The sequence below is a fragment of the Anabrus simplex genome, chromosome 2 (assembly GCF_040414725.1).
Source record: "Anabrus simplex isolate iqAnaSimp1 chromosome 2, ASM4041472v1, whole genome shotgun sequence".
Lineage (NCBI taxonomy): Eukaryota > Metazoa > Arthropoda > Insecta > Orthoptera > Tettigoniidae > Anabrus > Anabrus simplex.
In genome coordinates, this window is record NC_090266.1 from 663,171,228 (window position 1) to 663,191,828 (window position 20,601).

General features: G+C 38.3%; 1 protein-coding gene across 2 annotated transcripts in view; it reads right to left on the bottom strand.

Annotated features, from left to right (window-relative positions):
- LOC136863017 (inactive hydroxysteroid dehydrogenase-like protein 1) overlaps nt 1–20,601 on the bottom strand; it is a 101,664-nt gene that overhangs the window by 71,918 nt on the left and 9,145 nt on the right. For both annotated transcript variants that reach the window (XM_067139324.2, XM_067139323.2), the window contains exon 2: nt 9,179–9,301. In XM_067139324.2, the coding sequence (XP_066995425.2) occupies nt 9,179–9,301 (123 nt within the window). The remainder of the gene's footprint in view (nt 1–9,178; nt 9,302–20,601) is intronic.

Here is a 20,601-nt window from a genome sequence, read left to right on the forward strand (position 1 = left end):
GGAAGGTAGGTATCCCTCAATATGGACCTAAAGGGTTCAATAAATAACAAGTTTCTGTTTCACAAAAACTAGCAGTCTTCTGTTATCTGTTCACCATTTATATTAGAAGGGTAATATTAGTAGTATTCTGTTTCACAAAACTAGACAATTGTAAACAAATTTAGCAGTTTTATTTCTTATTCTCTGAGCGAATAACGTAAGTAAAACAGAAATAATCTTTCAACAATTCTCTCCTCTTATAGCATACGCTCATAATAGAAGCATTATTTCAATAGTTGGATGAAGATGTTAAAAAATTTATGAGTAATGTTTTATTTGTTCTTACATAGTGTTATTTCTCTAAAGGCAGATACTTTTGTGTGAGAATTAAGGAAGATAATGATTGGCATTAGCGACAGTAGGCTCCGTGCGTATGGCAATGGGCTGCTGCAGGTGGATACTATGAGAACAACTTAGAGGCATGTTCATCAACAACTGACCGTACGGAGCTGGAGTACATGTGATGTTTACATACATTTATTCAATCATTTTATAGTGCTGTCTTTAGATTATCTTTTTTAAATGGCATAACTGTCCAGCAGAACTATGTACTTACTGTTGGGTGCATTAACAGATACTATAATACAGAGCTCTCTTTCATGAACTGATTTCAAAATCCAAATGAAGAAGGAATTTTAGCCAAGGGACCCAAACATAACTGGCCCGATTTGAACACAACCAATTCAATTATTACAATGATAACAGAATCGGAATTAGCTATCTCTAAAACGCCTTTAGACACACAAGATGAATTAAGATATGACATCAAAAAGAAACTTAATAACATCCTTTTTCGCAATAATTCACCCAATTTTCCCGCCAATTCTAATAATAGGAATGTACAAACCGGATTGAAGCTCCTGCACACCCTAAATAAAAAAATTGAGGACAACAACCTAATTGTGACCAAGGCTGATAAATGCAACACGACCGTAATCATTGATAAGAATGAATATATCAGTAAAACATCAGACTTCTTTAAAGATAGTTCCTTTTCCATAATTAAAAAAGACCCCACACAAAAAGTCCAAAGACTCCTTAAACAAACCTTAAAAAACTCCCTCCTACTCACTGAACACGAAAAAACCCAGCTTATAAGTATGAACCCTGGGCTTCCTACGGCTAGAGCTCTTCCAAAAATTCATAAGGCAGGTGCTCCCATTCGTCCAAACATCAATTTTAGACCGAGCCCTTTGTATAAAACTGCACAATTTATTCAAAAGTTTCTAAGCAAAACTTACCGTTTTTCATCCAATAAGTCGGTTAGAAATACCTTTGAATTAATAGACAAAATAAATTTAACATGCAACCTCACTACTCATTTCACTCCTTTGATATCGTAAACATGTACCCAAGCATTCCAATTTCTAAATTAATTCCCATCATCAAAAGTAACTTACACAAAAACAGTCATTTGAGTAAATTGGAAATTCAAGATTTCATTACATTGTTCAAATTAGTCGTAAACAACAACTTTTTTACGTTTAATGGTACCATCTATCAACAAAACGGTCTGGCAATGGGTTCACCTGCATCAGGCATTCTTGCAGAAATCTATTTGGACTTTCTTGAGAATACTAAAATCAACAATAAATTCGACAATATCCTCCTTTGGGCTAGGTATGCCGATGTCCTAGTAGTTATTAACGAGAATTTGGAAGATGCTCACACCACACTTCAAACACTTAATAACATCGATCCTCATATTAAATTCACATTGGAGTCGGAAGTAGATCAAAAAATCAATTTTCTGGATCTTACCATCACTAGACAACAGGAATCTTTAACCTACAAGATCTACAGAAAGCCCACCCAATCAGCCGTCACAATCCGACAAGATTCAGCTCACCCCCTCCCCCACAAAAAAGCAACCTATAACAGTCTTGTACATAGAGCATTCAATGTTCCCATGAATAAAAAAGATCTTTATACCGAATTGAATACTATCCGCTACATTGCCAGATTCAATGGCTTCAATTGCCATTTCATAGAAAATATCATTAACAAACATAAATTTCGCCCCAAGACCACACTTAAAAAAGAACCATCTAAACATGACTCTTTTTCCATTTTCACTTACGTCAATGGAATTCACAACATCACCAATGTTTTAAAGAAAAAAGGTATGAAAATAGCCTTTAAAACCAACAACAACACACAAATCTTACATAACACATCACATATTAATAAATAGGTACACAAAATCAGGCGTCTACAGGATTAAATGTAATACATGTTCTAATATTTGTTATGTGGGGCAAACCGGCAGGAGCTTCAACATTAGATATTTGGAACATTTCAATGCAGTCAGATATAAGAAATTCTCAGCTATTGGCCAACACATGGTCAACTATAACCACAAATTCACGAATATCGAAACAGACATGGACATTCTTGAAATAGCTAAGAAAGGACCTCTACTCAATATAATTGAGAACTTTTACATTCATTTGGATCAATACTTTAATGCCAACTACAATCTTAACGAAATAACTGAGTTACCCAATATTTTATTTGACCTTTTCATTACTTACTAGAGAAAAAACAAATCGCTCGTTCAAAACTCTTTCTTTAAGTCAATTAAGGGTCCCCCGTCAATACAAACACCATCACTTCCTCTCCCGTTCACCCCTGCCTTGAACCTTTCCCATCCCTCCCACCTTCCACCACTTACGTCATTCCTCCCCTCCGTATTCACCTACCCCCTCTCCCGCTGATCTACTTTGCGCTACACTCACTCCGTAAGTTGCATTCAATACAGCAAATTTGTTCCACACAGCGCAAGGTGAGTCATCGTTTATATTTTCCGGTGCCTCGCTCGTTCTCTATTTGATTACTCGCGTTAATACTAACTTCTTTCCCCAGGTTCATTGGGGTTCCAATTGAACTGAGACTACTTCTGTTTAACAAAGCAAGCTTTTCATTCCACCATAGAACATGTCCAACTTTGTCAACTTTTAATCTTATGCTGGTTTCATCAGACAACTCTTCCCTCTACGCTAAAGTGGAACTCACATCTAGAACTTTCTAGAAGCATACACTTAGTTATAAATTTTAATTGTGCAACACAGGAGTAACTGTCAACCAAAGACTATCTCATCAAGAGTTTTTACGTGACTTCACAAAGATTTTACTTGTCAATGTGAACACTTCTGTTTCTTTTACCATAATTCGCATATACGGTTTTTCACTTTTGTCTGTCATTCCACCACCATCCCATCCTTCTAGATCCTCTCTCATTTCTCCACATTATTTTACTTTATTTTATCACTATGTCTTTTACTGTTGTAATTTGGCTATGCTGATGATGGTCCACAGTGGACCGAAACTAGTACCTATTAATATCATTGTAATGTTTTTGTAAAACATCAAATGATTTTTTAGTATTGAGAAGGTGGAATATTAAAATTTTGTATTTACTTTAAGCATCCCCAGCTATTTCCCGCCAATATTTAGTCAGGCTGTTATACTCGGTACGCAGCAGTAATCTCATATATCAGAGTTGAGCGGCAGCATAAGAGACAAAGAACATCACCACAAACAATGGTCAATGTAATGTTATTGTTAATCAATGTTATGCGCTTTCAGTATTGTAGGCCTTCACATTTAGTTTTCTTCCGACTCTGAAATACCACTCTTATCATAGTCGGTACGGTAAAATTGAATAAAACATAAATGGTCAGAAATTGTATTCTCTATAACATTTGTTATGCAGTACTTTTCGATTGGACTAATAACATAGGTATTTAAAAATTAAATTTTAGGCGCCTTCCCCTAAACTACAATTTCATACAGTGCGAATAAAATTGCTTAAAACTTAAGACTGTAGTTTCTTATTACCCGACTCTAATTCTAGTTATGTAGTATTTATCGATAGGACCACTAATAATATAAATATTCGAGAATTCAATTTTAGGACTTCCCCTAAACTACCATTTCATTCAGCGTGAGTAAAATGATTTATACCCTGGATTGTAGTGGCTTATCCCCCAAACTTCATATACCGATTTTCATTAAATTCTCTTCAGCCGTTTACTCGTGATGCGTATACATACATACATACATACATACATACATACATACATACATACATACATACATACAGACAGAAATTACGGAAAAGTAAAAAAGTGCATTTCCTTGTTACTATGGACATGACCGATACAGAAATACCATTCTTTTCAAATTCTGAGCAAAGTACAGACAAAACTATTTCAAACCTCGGTGAAGTTGAAAAGACGTTCATTAATATGAACATGCTCCATGCTGCAAGGAATGCTCATGCTTTGTATGTCCAAAATCTAGAGAAACATGAAGCATCGCAAGTTGAAGATTCTTTGCAAAAAAGAAGAGAAAGGCTGATTTGCTGCTGAAAGAATTAGAAGACAAGATCAATAGTCCAGCCCTTGTTACCTAATTTTGACACAAGTAGTACGCATGGAACGACTGTCATTTGTTTATTTCTTGGGGAGGACGTAACCGAGCGGTGCACAAGGTTGCCAACCTGTCTACTTAGTAACTAAGCCCACAGGTTAGAGCCACAGTCCACTGGTCTGCATAGATCAAGGTAGGGCCTGGACAAGACCAGTGATATGGGGACAAGCAGAGATATAAAGACTAGAAACAACAATATGAAAAACACGAATTCCTGAAGAAAAGGCAAAAGATCAGGAACCGTACAGAATACCATGCACACCAAGAGAGGTAGCTTAACCACATGGTGATGGAGACAATACAGTTGGCAGCCAGGTCTCAAGATCGCGCTCAACCGATTTAAAATGATATGAATGGCAGCTTCGGATTGGCTGGATCAAACCTGAACACTCACAAACATACTTCACAAACTCAAAATCTCTAAATCAACCCACAACCTTCATCTTACAATGTGATGCCACTTTATTTTAAATCTTGTTCTGTATTTACAAAATTATGCATGCATGGTATTACAAGCTACTAGTCGTGCCTCAAAACTTCTGAACCCTTCACAAGAAAGGTAGGTTAGAAACACAACATGACATGGCCCGAACGGTGTCACGATGCACTTCACATTTACACTAGGCTTGCCTACGTCAGCGCATTTAATAATGATAATAATAATAATAATAATAATAATAATAATGAGCACTCAAATGAATATTACGTATTACTGAATTTCACACTTTGCAGTATTCAGTCAGAGTCTTTTGTCGGGTTTTACATTTTACGAGGTAGTAAATATCACACACGTCATTACACAGTGAACAAACACAGTCATTCGTTGGGTTGTGAAATTTTTCCTATGCCCTTATTTTGTGGTGAAAGTCACATATCCCATTTTAGCTATTAGAAAAACTGCTAATGCAATTGATCAAGCTCGCCATTCTGCAACAACAAAGAATATCCAATAGTAAGCACATCAAAACATTACAAATTTGATCGATTGTAGTCGTTATTGCTTGCTATAGGCTATCCATATAGCTATTGATGCTATAGGTTACCTCACATTCAAAATCGCATTTGTTTTTTCATGTTCATGAAGTTTTCTTTACTGCTTCTTTCCTGGCATAAAAGACATGCCCTTGATTCATGTTATAAATTACAATTTGCTTTATGTCACACCGACACAGATAGGTCTTTTGGCGACGATGGGATAGGAAAGGCCTAGAAGTGGGAAGGAAGTGGCCGTGGCCTTAATTAAGGTACAGCCCCAGCATTTGCCTGGTGTGAAAACGGGAAACCAAGGAAAACCATCTTCAGGGCTGCCGACAGTGGGGTTCGAACCCACTAATCTTCCGGGTGCAAGCTCACAGGTGTGCATCCCTAGCTGCACGGCCAACTCGCCCGGTTCATGTTATAAAAACTGGAAAGAAAAAAAGGGAGTTCTCCCTTCAGAAGTGCTTTGCTACACCATGGACAATCAGAAAACAATACCACCGCTTCTCCCTGGAGACTCTATGGAAGTCCTCTGCACCTCTGTTGCTCCTTTAATCGTTCTCAGCTTATAGGAAAGAGGGGTATTGTGCTATTCCTCCTCCCAATACGACATTAACAATGTCTCAGCTGACAACATATATCCCTGCCAGGAATTTCTAAGAAAATGGAGGCAAAGTTACTGCCTCTTTGGCAGCCTGGTAAGTTAACTAAGGGGCTCAGAAGTAAATAATGGTAAGGGACATGGCATGTCTAATAGCATTAAATCAATGAAAGTAAACTTCTACCTGTTTGATACTATATATTTCTGCTTTAAGCAAATTAATTACTCTATTAGAACATGTTTCATTCCTTAGGAACATCTTCAGCTACTTAATAATGCTCTAAAAACCACCATAAAAGAGTACTTTTGTACACCTCTGGAGGGGTCTAGCAGCAGCTGTTGCGGCTTTCCATCTGTTGCTAGACACCTCAAAGGACATAGTAGGTTCATGACACATCAAGACTTTGGGCAAGTTTTTCCATAACACCAATAAGACAGCAATCAGCTTCAGAGGGTCCCTTAATAAACAAAAATTCAAGAGGCCCAATTTCACCAAATAAAATAAAACAACAATCACTTCAAAAAAAGAAGAGCAGCTGAAGAGAACAGTTTTTTCAATTAAGATGTAACTTCGACATGAAAAATTCTTTTTCAAATTTTTTTAATGAACAACTTAGAAAAACACACACATCACATATGAACAAGAGTGCTATATTCTAACAATTTTTTAACATCTATTTAAGTGAATAGGAAATTTTACATTTAAGTAGATCCATCTCCCCTTCCCACTTTGCCACCCCATTCAACCCTCCCCACGTGTTCTATTTATTTTTATCCTTTCAAATTACCATAGTTTTGTTTTAACCATAACAAAGGTACTACACAGTTCAAAAAAAAATTAGGGGAACATGTTCTTGAATGTATACCATGCTCTACAAAACAATACCTCACACCCAAGTATATTACCAACTAAACCTTTATTCTTTACCATTGAAGTATACAAAAGAAAATCAATGGATTCGCGTTCATTTTCAGAACACAAATGTAAATGTAAAATAAGGGTGAAAACAAAGTGATAACAGTCCTTTAGGGTGGATTTTTATCACATTTGGAGAGCTTCAGTATGGTGTATGTCCCCCACGATCATTTATCACAGCTTGGCACCTATATGGCATGCTCCGTATAAGTTGACAGAGGTCACGTTGCGGTATCAGGTCCTATTCTTCAATAAGAGCCTGTTCGAGGTCTTGGAGAGTCTGTGGTGGAACCGGACACCCACGAACACTTCTGTCAAGCCTCTCTCACACATGCTCGATGGGATTAAGGTTGGGACTCACTGCTGGCCATTCCGTCTCTTGAATGTCCAGTTCTCGCAAGACAGCTCTAGTGATGCACGCTACATGAGCCCTGGTATTGTCGTGCACGAGTATGAATTCAGGGCCAACACCGTATGCAGCAACCAACACATGCTGTTGCAGTATCCGCTCGATGTACCCCGCAGCAGTAAGATTACCACGGACGACAAAATCCGTACGGCCATCAATACTGATGCCATCCCACATCATCCTAAAACCTTGTCCGAATCGGTCGCCTTCCTGGACAACATTTGGTATGTACTGCTCACCACAGTGCCTCCATACATGTTGACGTCCATCACGCTGTGTCAAGGGAAATCTGGACTCGTCTGTGAACAACACAGGTCTCCATTGGCGAAGTTGCCAGTTGACATGGGCACGGGCAAACAGAAGGCGAGCTGCGCGATGTTGCTGCGTTAAATGGGGCACTCGAACAGGACGCCTGGGTCGTAAGGAAACTTCTCTTAACCTGTTCCTTACTGTCTGGCCAGACACCGTGACTCCAATGACCCTCCTGAGGTCTAGTTGCAGTTCTCTGGCAGTTGCTGAACGACACCGCAACGCACAGATGGGGATGTCATGCATACACGACCTTGTCCAACCCTCCTTGTGAACTGGCCTGTCTATTGTAGCGATTCCACAAGCACTGAATAACTGACAGAGAGACATTGAGATCCACAGCAACACGACAAAAAGTCCACCTTTCCTGGATCAAAGTGACGGTCCTTGCGACTTGAACCTCGTTAAGATGTCTCATGCGATGTGCTGGTTTCGGTACATGATCAGATGACCGCAATAGTCCGTGTACCTCATGACGACACACGGACGCAACGCTATTCACTTTGTTTTGAGGGGTCACCTGACAGTTTAATGCATGGCTATGCCTACATATAACTTCAATTTGACATACCCTGAGTAGCTAAGGTCTGAAGGTATGCTGTACGACCATTGGAACCTCATCTACCAAGTTATCGTTCACATACCAGATGTTACAAGACGTGTTCCACTAATTTTTTAAACTGTGTATTTTAAGACAGTTTTTTGAGAAGATAATAATTCTATGTAATTTCACCTAAGCATTGCTAAGCGGCTGAAGATGTTCCTAAGGCATGAAATATGTTGTAATAATTGATTTGCTAAAGCAAATATATAGTATCAAACAGGCAGAAGTTTACTCTTATTGATTTAATGTAAATAAGACTTGATACGGGAAACAAAGCTGATTTCTTGCAATGTTTAATAGCAACCACAAACTTGTCAACATGGTAATTCACTTGTGGTTGCTATTAAATAAATAATGAGTAAATAATGGTAAAGGACATGGCACGTTTAATAGCAACCACAAGTGAAACACAATGTTGACAAGTTTGTGGTTGCTAATGAACATGCCATGTCCTTTACCATTATTTACTCTCAAGCCCCTCAAACTTATTTCTTGCTATACCCACATGGCTCGGAAGCCACCAATTGTAATTCTGGTGCTTACTTTCCACAATCCAGCCAGCAGATTGAGGGTATGTTATACTGGGGGGGTACTGCGGGAAGCACGTATCAATTGGAGTCAGTTTTACTGCTACCAGCTCTTTCATTAGAGCACATATCATTAAAATTGACAAGCATCTGATGCTCAAAAAAAGAAATGAACACTCTTCGTTATAGTCTAAGGAAAATAAATAATATATAACAATAAATAAATAACAGATGTATAATTTCTGAAAGCTTGATAACTTATGCAACTTTACCACAAATCAACAAAGAATAAATATCAGATTCTGGAGTTAAGAAAATTTTAAATATTCAACATTAAGATTAGTTTAACTGAAACACATACCAATCATCTCCGATAGCAGAGTCAGTTTTTCCATGCTACGACTGATCAGAACAAGATTGAGACCTTGATGGGCCAGCTCAAGTGCATAAGCTTTGCCAATACCATCTGTACAACCCGTTACAACTGTAAAAGAATAAGACAATTTATTAAGCACCTTTGACTGTTTCCAACAGATTATATACATAACTTGCTATATTTGACAGGAGATGTACAGATTTCACATAATCATAATTCCGACACAATGTATTAGAAAGAAAAACATCATTGAAATATTTCAGGAAATACCATATATCAGAAGACATTAACAAATAAAATCGTCTTTGCAATTTCTTGCGCTTTTTACATCTTATATTTTCTCCTTGGAATTAGCATTTCACCATTCAATCTTTTTCTACCAAACTTAATCTATTACTGTATGTCAGAGCTCAATTTATGAATATGTACTAGTATATTTTACTGTAAATTAGAACACAGAATTCTAATTAAATGATTGATGATAATATTTCTGTTTACTAGACTTAACACCAAAGCTAGCGCGCTCTCTCTCTCTCTCTCTCTCTCTCTCTCTCTCTCTCTCTCACAGTACCCACGTACTAGATACTTTCTTAATGTAAAAGGACGTAATTTATGTGGATATTTATTTCATAAAATTTTGAGTTGGCTTGGTGAACGGCTGATTACCATTCCGTCCCGTTGCGAGCGAAGTGCAGGTAAGCTAGCAGCGAACTTGCTGACCGGAGGGGAGGTTGTGTAATTCATTTTCATGTGCAGCATGCAGTCAAGGACAAGTTAGACCTAGTGATACACCAAGAGGAAGTGTAGCGCGCAAGCCTGCAGGTGAAAACTTTGAGAATTCTATCTGCAAACATGTGTTGAACCAATGATCATTTGGATGTGAAATACAACCAATAAGAGCCAAAATGAATGTCTTACACCTACTAATGCAAATTGATAAAAGCTGTGGAAATACGCATAGACTCTCTGTATTATTTGCTCATTGCTCTGTATTATCTCTTCCCTGCTTGTAACTCTCTGGATTCTCTGTTATATTTGCTCGGAAGCATACTGCGGCCAAGGAAGGAGCTAGCTGCAGCTGATAACATTCTTGTTATTTATGGCAAGGACTGATCAGCGGCCTCAAGACTTTCATGAGATTTAACTCAGCCCACAAAAGGCAAAAAGTCTAGCTGTTTCACAGAAGATTGTGCAGTATGAATTCATGTGTTACATTATTCCAAAATCATTTGTTTCAGTGACCCATAACTGCAAGATCATCGGCATGAATCGACGACGACAAGGGATAACTTCTATTTCCTACATCATGGATCATCAGGAGCAGCAATCCACGAGGATAATTACAGATGCCATGACATTCTAAACTGAAAATTGTGCTGCTGATGCAATGAACCTGAACATTCCAACCTGATGACCAGGAAAACAGTCAACATGCTCAACCAAGTCAATCAGAATCAGTCAACATCATGTCAGCACGAGTACATTTAGTATTTATTAATTTCTTTCTTTTCTTGTAGTAAAATGTTTTATTATATTCTAGAACTAGATATTTCTTTGCTATTAGAATTAGATTTAGCATCTTTTCTTTTCTAAATTTGGGATTGGAGGGATAGAATATAAATGTTTTAGTTTTACCAAAGTGCATGTGTGTCAGTTATGACCTTCAACCAGATTATCCTAATATTCAGGCAAACAATTAATTAATATTTGTAATTGAATCCAACCGCGTGTTGTGAATTTGTATATGAGAATTTCATTCTTTAATAATCAATTATGGGCGATAATAGTCTTCCGATTTTTCTAAATCATCATTAATGATTAAAAATCAGCAACAATATGTTGAATAAATGAGAGGAAATTCAGGAATAGTTGAAGATATTGTTGTTGAGTACTTTTAAAGTAGATTGATGTGTGTTATTTGCTGAGTTATTTTCAATGTGTTTAATATAATGAGAAATTTTTGTACTTATCTAGACTGACAATGCTATGTCCGTTGTCACCTAGCATTTCTTGCAATGTAAATTTTGATTGCATCCTTTATAGTCGAAGATTTACTTTTATTTTTGAAAATCGAAATTTACATTGCAATGGACATAGCACTGGCAGTCTAGATAAGTACAGAAGTTCTCACATAGTGGAAGGTTCAGATCATTGTCGTAGTTAGAACCATGTGTGACACTATTTGAGTGATTTGCATACACTATTTTCTAACGGGTTCAAAGATTAATTTAACAGGGAATTTAACATAATAAAGTTCTAGAAAGAATATGATCTAACTTGATCTCATAAAAAGATAGGATCAGTCAAAGATAGAACGAAATATTAGCAGAAAAAGTTACAAATGAGATTGAAAATTTTTGAGAAGGAATTGAGCAATGATGAAGGAAGGAAAAGATGAAACTTATGAGATGTGTAAGCGAGCGTGTTGATAGTCCAGGAAGTCTAATTAAATAATAATCACATAATAATAATAATAATAATAATAATAATAATTTAGCAGTAAATCATTATATAAAATGGATGCTGCCAGTAGAAATAAATTCCTAAAATTTTCCATACATGAGAAATAGGATGTAAATATGATGAATTAACTCCAATGAGAATAATTAATTCAAAATAATCTCAAGCCTAATACTTCCATTAATTATTAATTAATTCATTAATAAATTAAAGTGAGAGACAATAGAAAATTCCTGTTCATGTAAACACTACGTTTATATATTAATGTGCAGAAATATGAATTAAGCCTCATATTTTGTGTAAATAATTGTAAAATAATTAGAAATAGGCATAATTTGTAAACCACAGGGTCATGATGGTGATACGATGCCGTAATATTACCGAGGCGAATGCTCAATTTCTTAGGAATTTTAACCTACATAGAGGAAGATTTTGTTATTGAGGTAATTAATGTTGCTCAGATATGAGATATTCACAAATTATAGTTCACATTGCAAGATGATTGTCATAATCTGCCCCAATTTTTTTTTTGCTAGGGGCTTTACGTCGCACCGACACAGATAGGTCTTATGGCGACGATGGGATAGGAAAGGACAAGGAGTTGGAAGGAAGCGGCCGTGGCCTTAATTAAGGTACAGCCCCAGCATTTGCCTGGTGTGAAAATGGGAAACCACGGAAAACCATTTTCAGGGCTGCCAATAGTGGGATTCGAACCTACTATCTCCCGGATGCAAGCTCACAGCCGCGCGCCTCTACGCGCACGGCCAACTCGCCCGGTCTGCCCCAAATTAATTTATTGAATGGATAAATTGGGATTTCAACTAATGACAGATATTTTGGTTGATTTTCAGTTAAAGTCTACTTTATGAAATGCAGCAGAAGATTCGAATTATGAAATTAACGTTAAACATTTGCACTGTATAGAGTCACATCAAGTGAAGATTTTACAAATTTATTACAGATTTCATTAATACCAATATAAATGGTCCATTATAGGACATTATAAATTTTCCAGCTAACTCATTCCTGGTTGCCAGCGTTTTTCCCCCGTGTGCTAAGTTGGGCTCATCAGTTGGTAAATAGCACACCCACCAAGATGCATGGCTAGTGCATACAGTGGAGGCCACTGCATAGGCTACTTGGAGCCACCGGCAGTACCAATGCACTATCAGAGACTTTGTCTCATTACCAAAAGTTGATGCCTGCCTGGCCATCAGATTATATAGATGTTGATTCCCATAGGGAACCTGAAATATGGGAATCAACATCTATATCACAGATTTGATTCACAAAAAATTTGCCAGAAGAATAATGTTTGATTTCTTTGATGTGGGCTGTTTTCAATAAAAGTCCACCTTATTGTTGTTAAATTTTACTTGTTCTTGCCACCTGCCTATCCAGCTACAAACCTCTTTATTATAAATTTTAATTAAATGCGTCCAGATAAAGTGAAATCAGCCTCACGAACGTACCATGCTAAGCTGCCTCGTGTTCGCCGACTGAGTGACAGCAGAAAAAAGGCATAATATAGTACACTGCCTGACAAAAACATTTAAGCACTCAGAAGAAATAGTCAGATATCAATGTAACTTTGTACACGTACACACCATCAGTGGGTATGTAAATGATTAGATCTGCAATTCTCTGTGTCAGGTAGAACAGCTACCAGAGTGCATTAGTGTTGTTCATGTTCATTGTTTGTTACCAGGCCAGGTAGGGTATATAAGGAACGTGAACAGCATCAGATGTGGAGTTATCACTGTAAAGGACACAGAGATACCGCGTGCTCAAGTGAAACAGCGTTATCAGCACATGACAATAGTTTGAAAGGGGCCTTTTTGTAGGTCTCCATTTGTCCGGCTGGTCGAATCCTCCAAATTTGCGAGGCATTTGGATGTGACAGTGGACCAACATTGGACTGCATGGGAATGTGACGGCAGGCATACTTTCCGGTAGACCCTGTCTGACCACCAAAATGGAGGATGGTCAACATTTTCTGTACCTGCCATCCGAGAACAAGTAATGGACTTCTTGCAACATTCGATGTCATCCCACACCACTGGTCGGAGACTAGCAGCAGCAGGACTAGGGAATTAACGTCGCGTGTGTAGGCTGCCATTAACACAATACGAAAGGCTACATTTAGAGTGGTGCCATGACCGGGAAACATGGCCTGCTGATGAATGTTACCACACTGTGTTCAGCGAAGAATCGTGTTTCCGTACTACCCCTGATGACCATCGTCTGCGAGTATGGTGGCAACCTGGGGAGAGGTCCCATTCTTCCAATGTTTTGGAGAAGCACAGCAGTCTTACTCCTAGCAACATGGAGCGGACAGCCATCAGGTATTACTTCAGATCATGGCTGGTAGTGATTGAGGGAACTGACAGCACAATGATACATCACGGACATCCTGCATTATCATGTGTTACCTCTCATTTGACAGTACCATGGTACCATTTTTCAACAGGACAATGCTCATCCACACATGGCACTTGCCTCTATGAACTGTCCGCATGATGTTGAGCTACTCCCGTAGCCAGCAAGATCACCAGATCTCTCCTCAATAGAACATGTGTGGGACCAGCTCGGACGTCAACTCCGTCCCAGTGCCAGTATTCAGGATATCAAGGACCACTTACCACAGTTGTTGGCCAGCTTGCCTCGGGAGATGATACAATGGCTTTGTGACACCCTTCCCAACCAAATCAGTGCATGCATCCAGGCCAAAGGGGTTGCAACACGATACTGATAAGTGGGCTCATACTGCTAAGTTCTTTGTAAATTTCACTTGATTTTGTAATTACTGATATAACATCACATACCCTCTCAACACATGAAGTTTCATTTCATTTCCTCCTCCCCTTCTGGATGCTTCAATTTTTTTGTCAGATAGTGTATTTCTACCTTATATTTATCCTGAAATCAAATCGAAAATTGAATATCAAGAGAGAACAATGAAAACACCATCAGTAAAATTACAAAGATCTTCACAGATACAAAATTAACCCAATATCTTCCAGGATCACTCAACCTGTAACTAAAAAGGTTATACGTAGAGTACAGCAGCCAAATGTTCTAAATCAGAAGCCTGGTATAGTATATGTAGTTTCTCATATCTATCATAGTAGACAAATAGTCAAGTCAGTCAAGAGATTGCTGCCAAAGTAAGAAAAGTGGGTCTAGCCATTGACCGTGATGGAAGATATGTCTTGCTGGAGTTTAATGCAGGTTGGTAAAGAAGTTTGGTTTTCTTCATGCTAATTTAAAAACTGATATATGCTTGGTTAAATGGATTCAAAATTATCTGTAAGTCATCCTCTGTATAATTTGGTCTTGGTTCAGTCCACTACGGTAAAAAAAATCCTCTATCAAATCTATAAATCATCACCACACTGGAGGAAGTCTTACCTGATAGTCCCCAATAAAGCCTTGCACGAACGGATTAGGAAAGTTCAGATCACCAACCCCTAAGGGATGTTGTGAGCTGTAGGAAACTTAAACAAAGTTTGCGCCATGCACACCGCATAATTGACCATTTAAAGAATATTTGCGTCATTAGAGCAAACTCGTAAGTTCAAGTATAACATAAGACTGTGTATTTCAGTATTAATCCCATATATCACACACACACACACACACACACACACACCCACCCTCCCCCCTACTTTCAAAGTCAAAATGTGAATTTCCTCCCATAGTCGCTCAGTTTTATAGGGAAAAAATTTTCATGTGCCTGCTTATATCCTATGCAACTTGTACATCACAGGTAACCGCTGGAAGACTACAACTGACTTGATTGACAGCCATAGTGACCTGGTCTGAAAGGGCTCTCCGGACCCACTGTTACCGAGAACAGCAGCACTCATGGACAACCAACTAAAACTAGGACTCTCCTAAGAGCTTCTCGATTTAGAGAGTCAAAAGCTTCCACATGATCTATTAATACCCTGTAAAGAGGCTGGATTTTTTCTTTTGAATTTTTCTTGCACTTGTCTGACAGAGAAAAGACCACACTGATTATGCCTTAGTTGAGTCTAAAAAAAGCACTTGGTTTTCTGAAGGGACACTTCCATGAGTGGAACAAGGAGAGGTGGAAAGTACTTTTGAAGCTTGTGAAATTATTAACTGAATTCTTTCAGAATTATCTTGTAGAGTCTTCAATCAAATTAATTTACTTGCTAAGAAAATTTCCAGCAACAGAAAGCAGGGATATTCCTAAATAATTACAGCACTGAGTCTTGTATTGCTTTCAGAAAATGGTGATGATTAAAGCATTTCATAGGTCAGCAAGGACGATTTCAGCGCTGCATATTTAGAAAGAAAAGGTACTGTATTCAGTACTACTACATGGCTACCTACCTTGGAACTATCGACAGAGTTTCCATCTGAGTCAGTTGCTTTGCTCGTCTTGAGCTGTTGAATGACTACTTCAATGTCTTGAAGAGATGGAAGTTCAGATAAATGGTTTTGTATAGATTTCAAGAAATTTTAGTGAAGATATTCTCATTAAAGTGTAAATTTGTTTAATAACACCACAATGTGTTAATGGTCATGAATTACTGATCCCAAATGAACGCTTTATATTTAATGAAACATTGAGATACACAACACTTTAAAGACAATTTAGCTATTACTTCCCCACAAATAGGCATAGAAGAAAAATGTTTTTAATAGTACCCTAAAACACATCGATACTATTTTATTTTTTGCTACTTGTTTAACGTTGCACTAACACGTGTCACTGTCATACACCTGTCAATGTCATATGTTACCTACACATGTTATGTGACCCTCTTAGACAGATTCTGATGGTTCGGTCAGCTTCCGCTTCGAACGCTAGCGCTGTGCCACATCCGGGGAGCCATCTGGTGACGAATGAACGTACCATTTCTACTTCTATTATAACGTCTTAATTTCAAAAGGTCATTGTTTAAGAAGCCATTCTCGTGGACAGTCAAGATTTTCTTCTGATGACGCAGAGCACAGTTCTCTGCGAAGCGTAAAGAATTTCACCTTATTTTCTTGACACGGCATAAGCCCAAAAGTCTATAGAGTATCATGTCTATAAGTGTCCGACTCGTTGGCTGAATGGTCAGCGTACTGGCCTTCGGTTCAGAGGGTCCTGGGTTCGATTCCCGGCCGGGTCGGGGATTTTAACCTTAATTGGTTAATTCCAATGGCACGGGGGCTGGGTGTATGTGTTGTCTTCATCATCATTTCATCCTCATCACGACGCGCAGGTCACCTACGGGTGTCAAATAGAAAGATCTGCACCTGGCGAGGCGAACCTGTCCTGGGATATCCCAGCACTAAAAGCCATACGACATTTCATTTCATGTCTATAAGTACGGGCCGTAAAAGCATCAATGGCAACACAATGAAGGTTTTCGACAACAGAAGGATGGGAAACGGCAAGGACTGGGAAGGTGGACTAACAAATATAAATTTTTAGTTCAGCTCTCCTTTAAAACAATTATCACCATCAAACAACATTTACGTAGGTGGTTTGAAAAGTTCTCGGAATGTACTAGAATTAAGTATCTTACCTCGGTGGAACTGCTTTTATTTTTCAACATAGTCTCCCTGTAGACTAATGCATTTGGTCCAGCGATGTTCCAATGCCTTGATCCCATCTCGAAAATGAGATTCCTCCAGGCCTGCAAAATACCTCTCCAACTCAGCTGTCAGTTCTTCGCTTGTAGAAAACCTCTGTCCACCGAGGAAAATTTTCAGCTTGGGGAATAGATGAAAGTCTGATGGTGCCAAATAAGGTGGATGTGGCAACAATTCGTACCCCAGTTCATGAAGTTTTGCCATAGCAATAACACTTATGTGCGGCGGAGCGTTGTCCTGATGAAACATGAAATTTTCCTTGCCAAACCAGGCCTTGTTTCGTGTATCTTTTCCTGTAGTTGGTCTAGGAGGTTTGCATAGTACTGACCCGTAATTGTTTGGCCAGTAGGAAGATAATCTATCAGCAGAATGCCTTTTGCATCCCAGAAAACTGAGGCCATGACCTTTCCGTCCGAACGCACTGCCTTTGCTTTCTTTGGTGGTGGTGGTGAATCAGCATGTTTCCACTGCTTTGACAGCTGTTTTGTCTCTGGGGTATATTAGTGGACCCAAGTTTCATCTGTAGTCACAAACCGGCACAAAAAATCTTGTTGGTTGCACTGAAAATGGGCCAGACTTTGTTCGGACATTTTCAATCTGGTGCGTTTATTGTCCAATGTCAAGAGTTGCGGCACCCATCTTGCGGATAATTTTTTCATACCCAATTCTTCGGTTAAAATATAATATACCCGTTCAGAAGACATCCCTACAGCTTCAGCAATTTCCCGCACTTTCAGTCGACGATCCTCCATGACCATTTTATGCATTTTTGCGATAAATTATGGGGTCGTAACACTTTTTGGCCGTCCACTACGCGGATCATCATCCAAGCTCTCCCGACCAAATTTAAACTCGCTGGTCCACTTGGCAACAGTTGAAAATGAAGGAGCAGAGTCCCCCAGTGTGTTCTGAAAGTCGGCATGAATTTCCTTTGCTTTCATACCTTTCTTTACAAAGTATTTAATCACTGCTCGAATCTCAGTTTTTTCCACTGTCACAAATCACTACGCGGGAACAACAACAAAGAGTCGTCACTACCACACTCCTGCAGCTAGAGCACTGATGCGCCACGTGTTCACTCACAAAGGATGTGTGATTATTGCGCGGGAACCTCGTTGCTCTAGCACTGACATCTAGCGGTGATTGCATGTAATAAATATCATTTTTGGTCCGTATTGATGATATTTGATTGAAATAATAACATTAAGTTATTTATTAGACCACCTAATCAATACAAAATCGTCTTGGATGATTATTAGCTAACAAATTTATGTAAATCATCCAAGACGATTTTGTATTGATTAGGTGGTCTAATAAATAACTTAATGTTATTATTTCAATCTAGCGGTGATTCCGAGAACTTTTCAAACCGTCCTCGTACGTTCATCAATTCAAACCCATAATAAATGTAATTAGTAATATGATTATTCTTTTCAGTTCAAATGCATTTACCAAATGACAAAATGTAGCCTGTGTCACTTTGTCCCTAGCACCAATTAAGTACACTTGTCGACACAGAAAGTAAGTGTCTTCTGGAAAATATTACTGCCTGCAACAGGTACAGGTAGGAGGATAGGACATGCATCATATCCTTGCCAAGTTACGTTCTACTTCGTTGTCCCTATACGGTCACACGACAAGATTAGTCACATTTCTCATCCTGGGGCATCATATATCCATCCGATGGCACATTAGTCAATGTATATACTATATTTTGTCCAGCAGTCATGTTATAGTTTTGCAAAATGCCTCCAAACACACAGGCTCTCAACCACGGCAGTAGGCATGTGAGCTAAATTGTGAGTTCTGCCGCTTGCCTCTGTTGTCAAAAATTCACATTTTGGTACAGGTAAACTTATATGTTTATTTTTATTCCTACACTGACTTATTTGGCAATTCATGTAATTTCCTTTGTTTTACCATGCCATTATTGACAGTGAGTGGGCTTATTTATAGCCCTGAAAATAGGCATCAGGACTGTACCGGAGGTACACCCGACCCGTTCATTTAAAAGTAGCGCCTTGTAGAAAGCCACGTAGATCAGGAAATCTGAAACTCATTATTTTTTGGAAATAGTTTGAACATTTCTCAACAGATGTCGCTACTATCAACTATTAATTTTAAAAGTAATTTTGCATGTCAAGGTTTCCTAAACTGAAATGGTTATAGTTTGTTTTTGATGTTCAAAAGTTATCAACACTTCTATCTCTTCCCGCCAACTTTAGATGTTGGCCAATGAGAAAATTTGTACATTCATTTAAGCAACCAATCAGGTTTTTATATTTATTTGACTGTCCAATGAAAATTGGGGGTGTTGACCCAGAGAAATTTGGAACCTTCCTCCCCACTATAAAAGCTCTGATATTTCGGGTCATGCCTCATCCATCTTCGGGAAGTCCACCAGCTCAAGATAATGGCAGATTCGAATTAGCAATGTGACAGTCTTTGAAAGCAAGCTCGAGGGGGAGGTTTCAAATCTTTTGTAATGTAACTTTCATTTTCTCATATGTAAAGTTCAAACTTTAAATGTAAATTTCAAACAAGTCTAAAGAACTTAACCAAATTTAGGGAATAAAGAGTGGGGAACCCTCTCGTATTCCCTTTCAGCTTGATATTGAGGTGACTATGATTTTGTAACTTTTAAATCTATCCCTTAATTTTGTAAACTTTCTCTTCATCTAGTCACCTCCATAGTATAGGCTTAGCCTCAAGCCCCCATAGGGTTTTCAATTATTTCATGTCAATTTCAAAGGAGTGCAAGTGTTCGCCTCCCAACATTTTGCTTTTTCGGCCAGTAACTTAAACTTTTGTTTTTAAATAAGGCCATGTAGGATGGGTACTTGATACCCCTGTTAAAGTCAATATCTATTTGTTAATTTTGTGTAAGGCAAATCAGACTGTAGAGTGGATAAGACAGTGAAGACTTTTTTTTTTTTCTGGTAAAATGTAGCTTGTGCATGTAAGAGGCCTGGATCTTGTGAAGTTTGGAGAGTAGTCTCCTAGGTAATTGTGTGGAGCAAGGATGCTCTTGTAATGTAGTATAATTTGGTTAACTCAATCTCCTAGAGGAATTATTGAATGGAGCAGTGGTTGTTCTTGTCACGGTTGTAAAGTGGGAGCTTCAAACTCAGCCTGTAAAATTGTTATCTGATTATCCTAAATTGTCTTTCAAGCTCACGAGCTCAATTTGTAACCGATTTTGTTATTTTATTGGTAAAGTACAAAATTTGAAGAAAAAAAGATATAAGGAAGAAATATAGCTCCAATTTTAAATTTTTAAATTAATCTTCTGACTTTTCCATATCCACTCATTCATGCCCGCACCTTCTTTC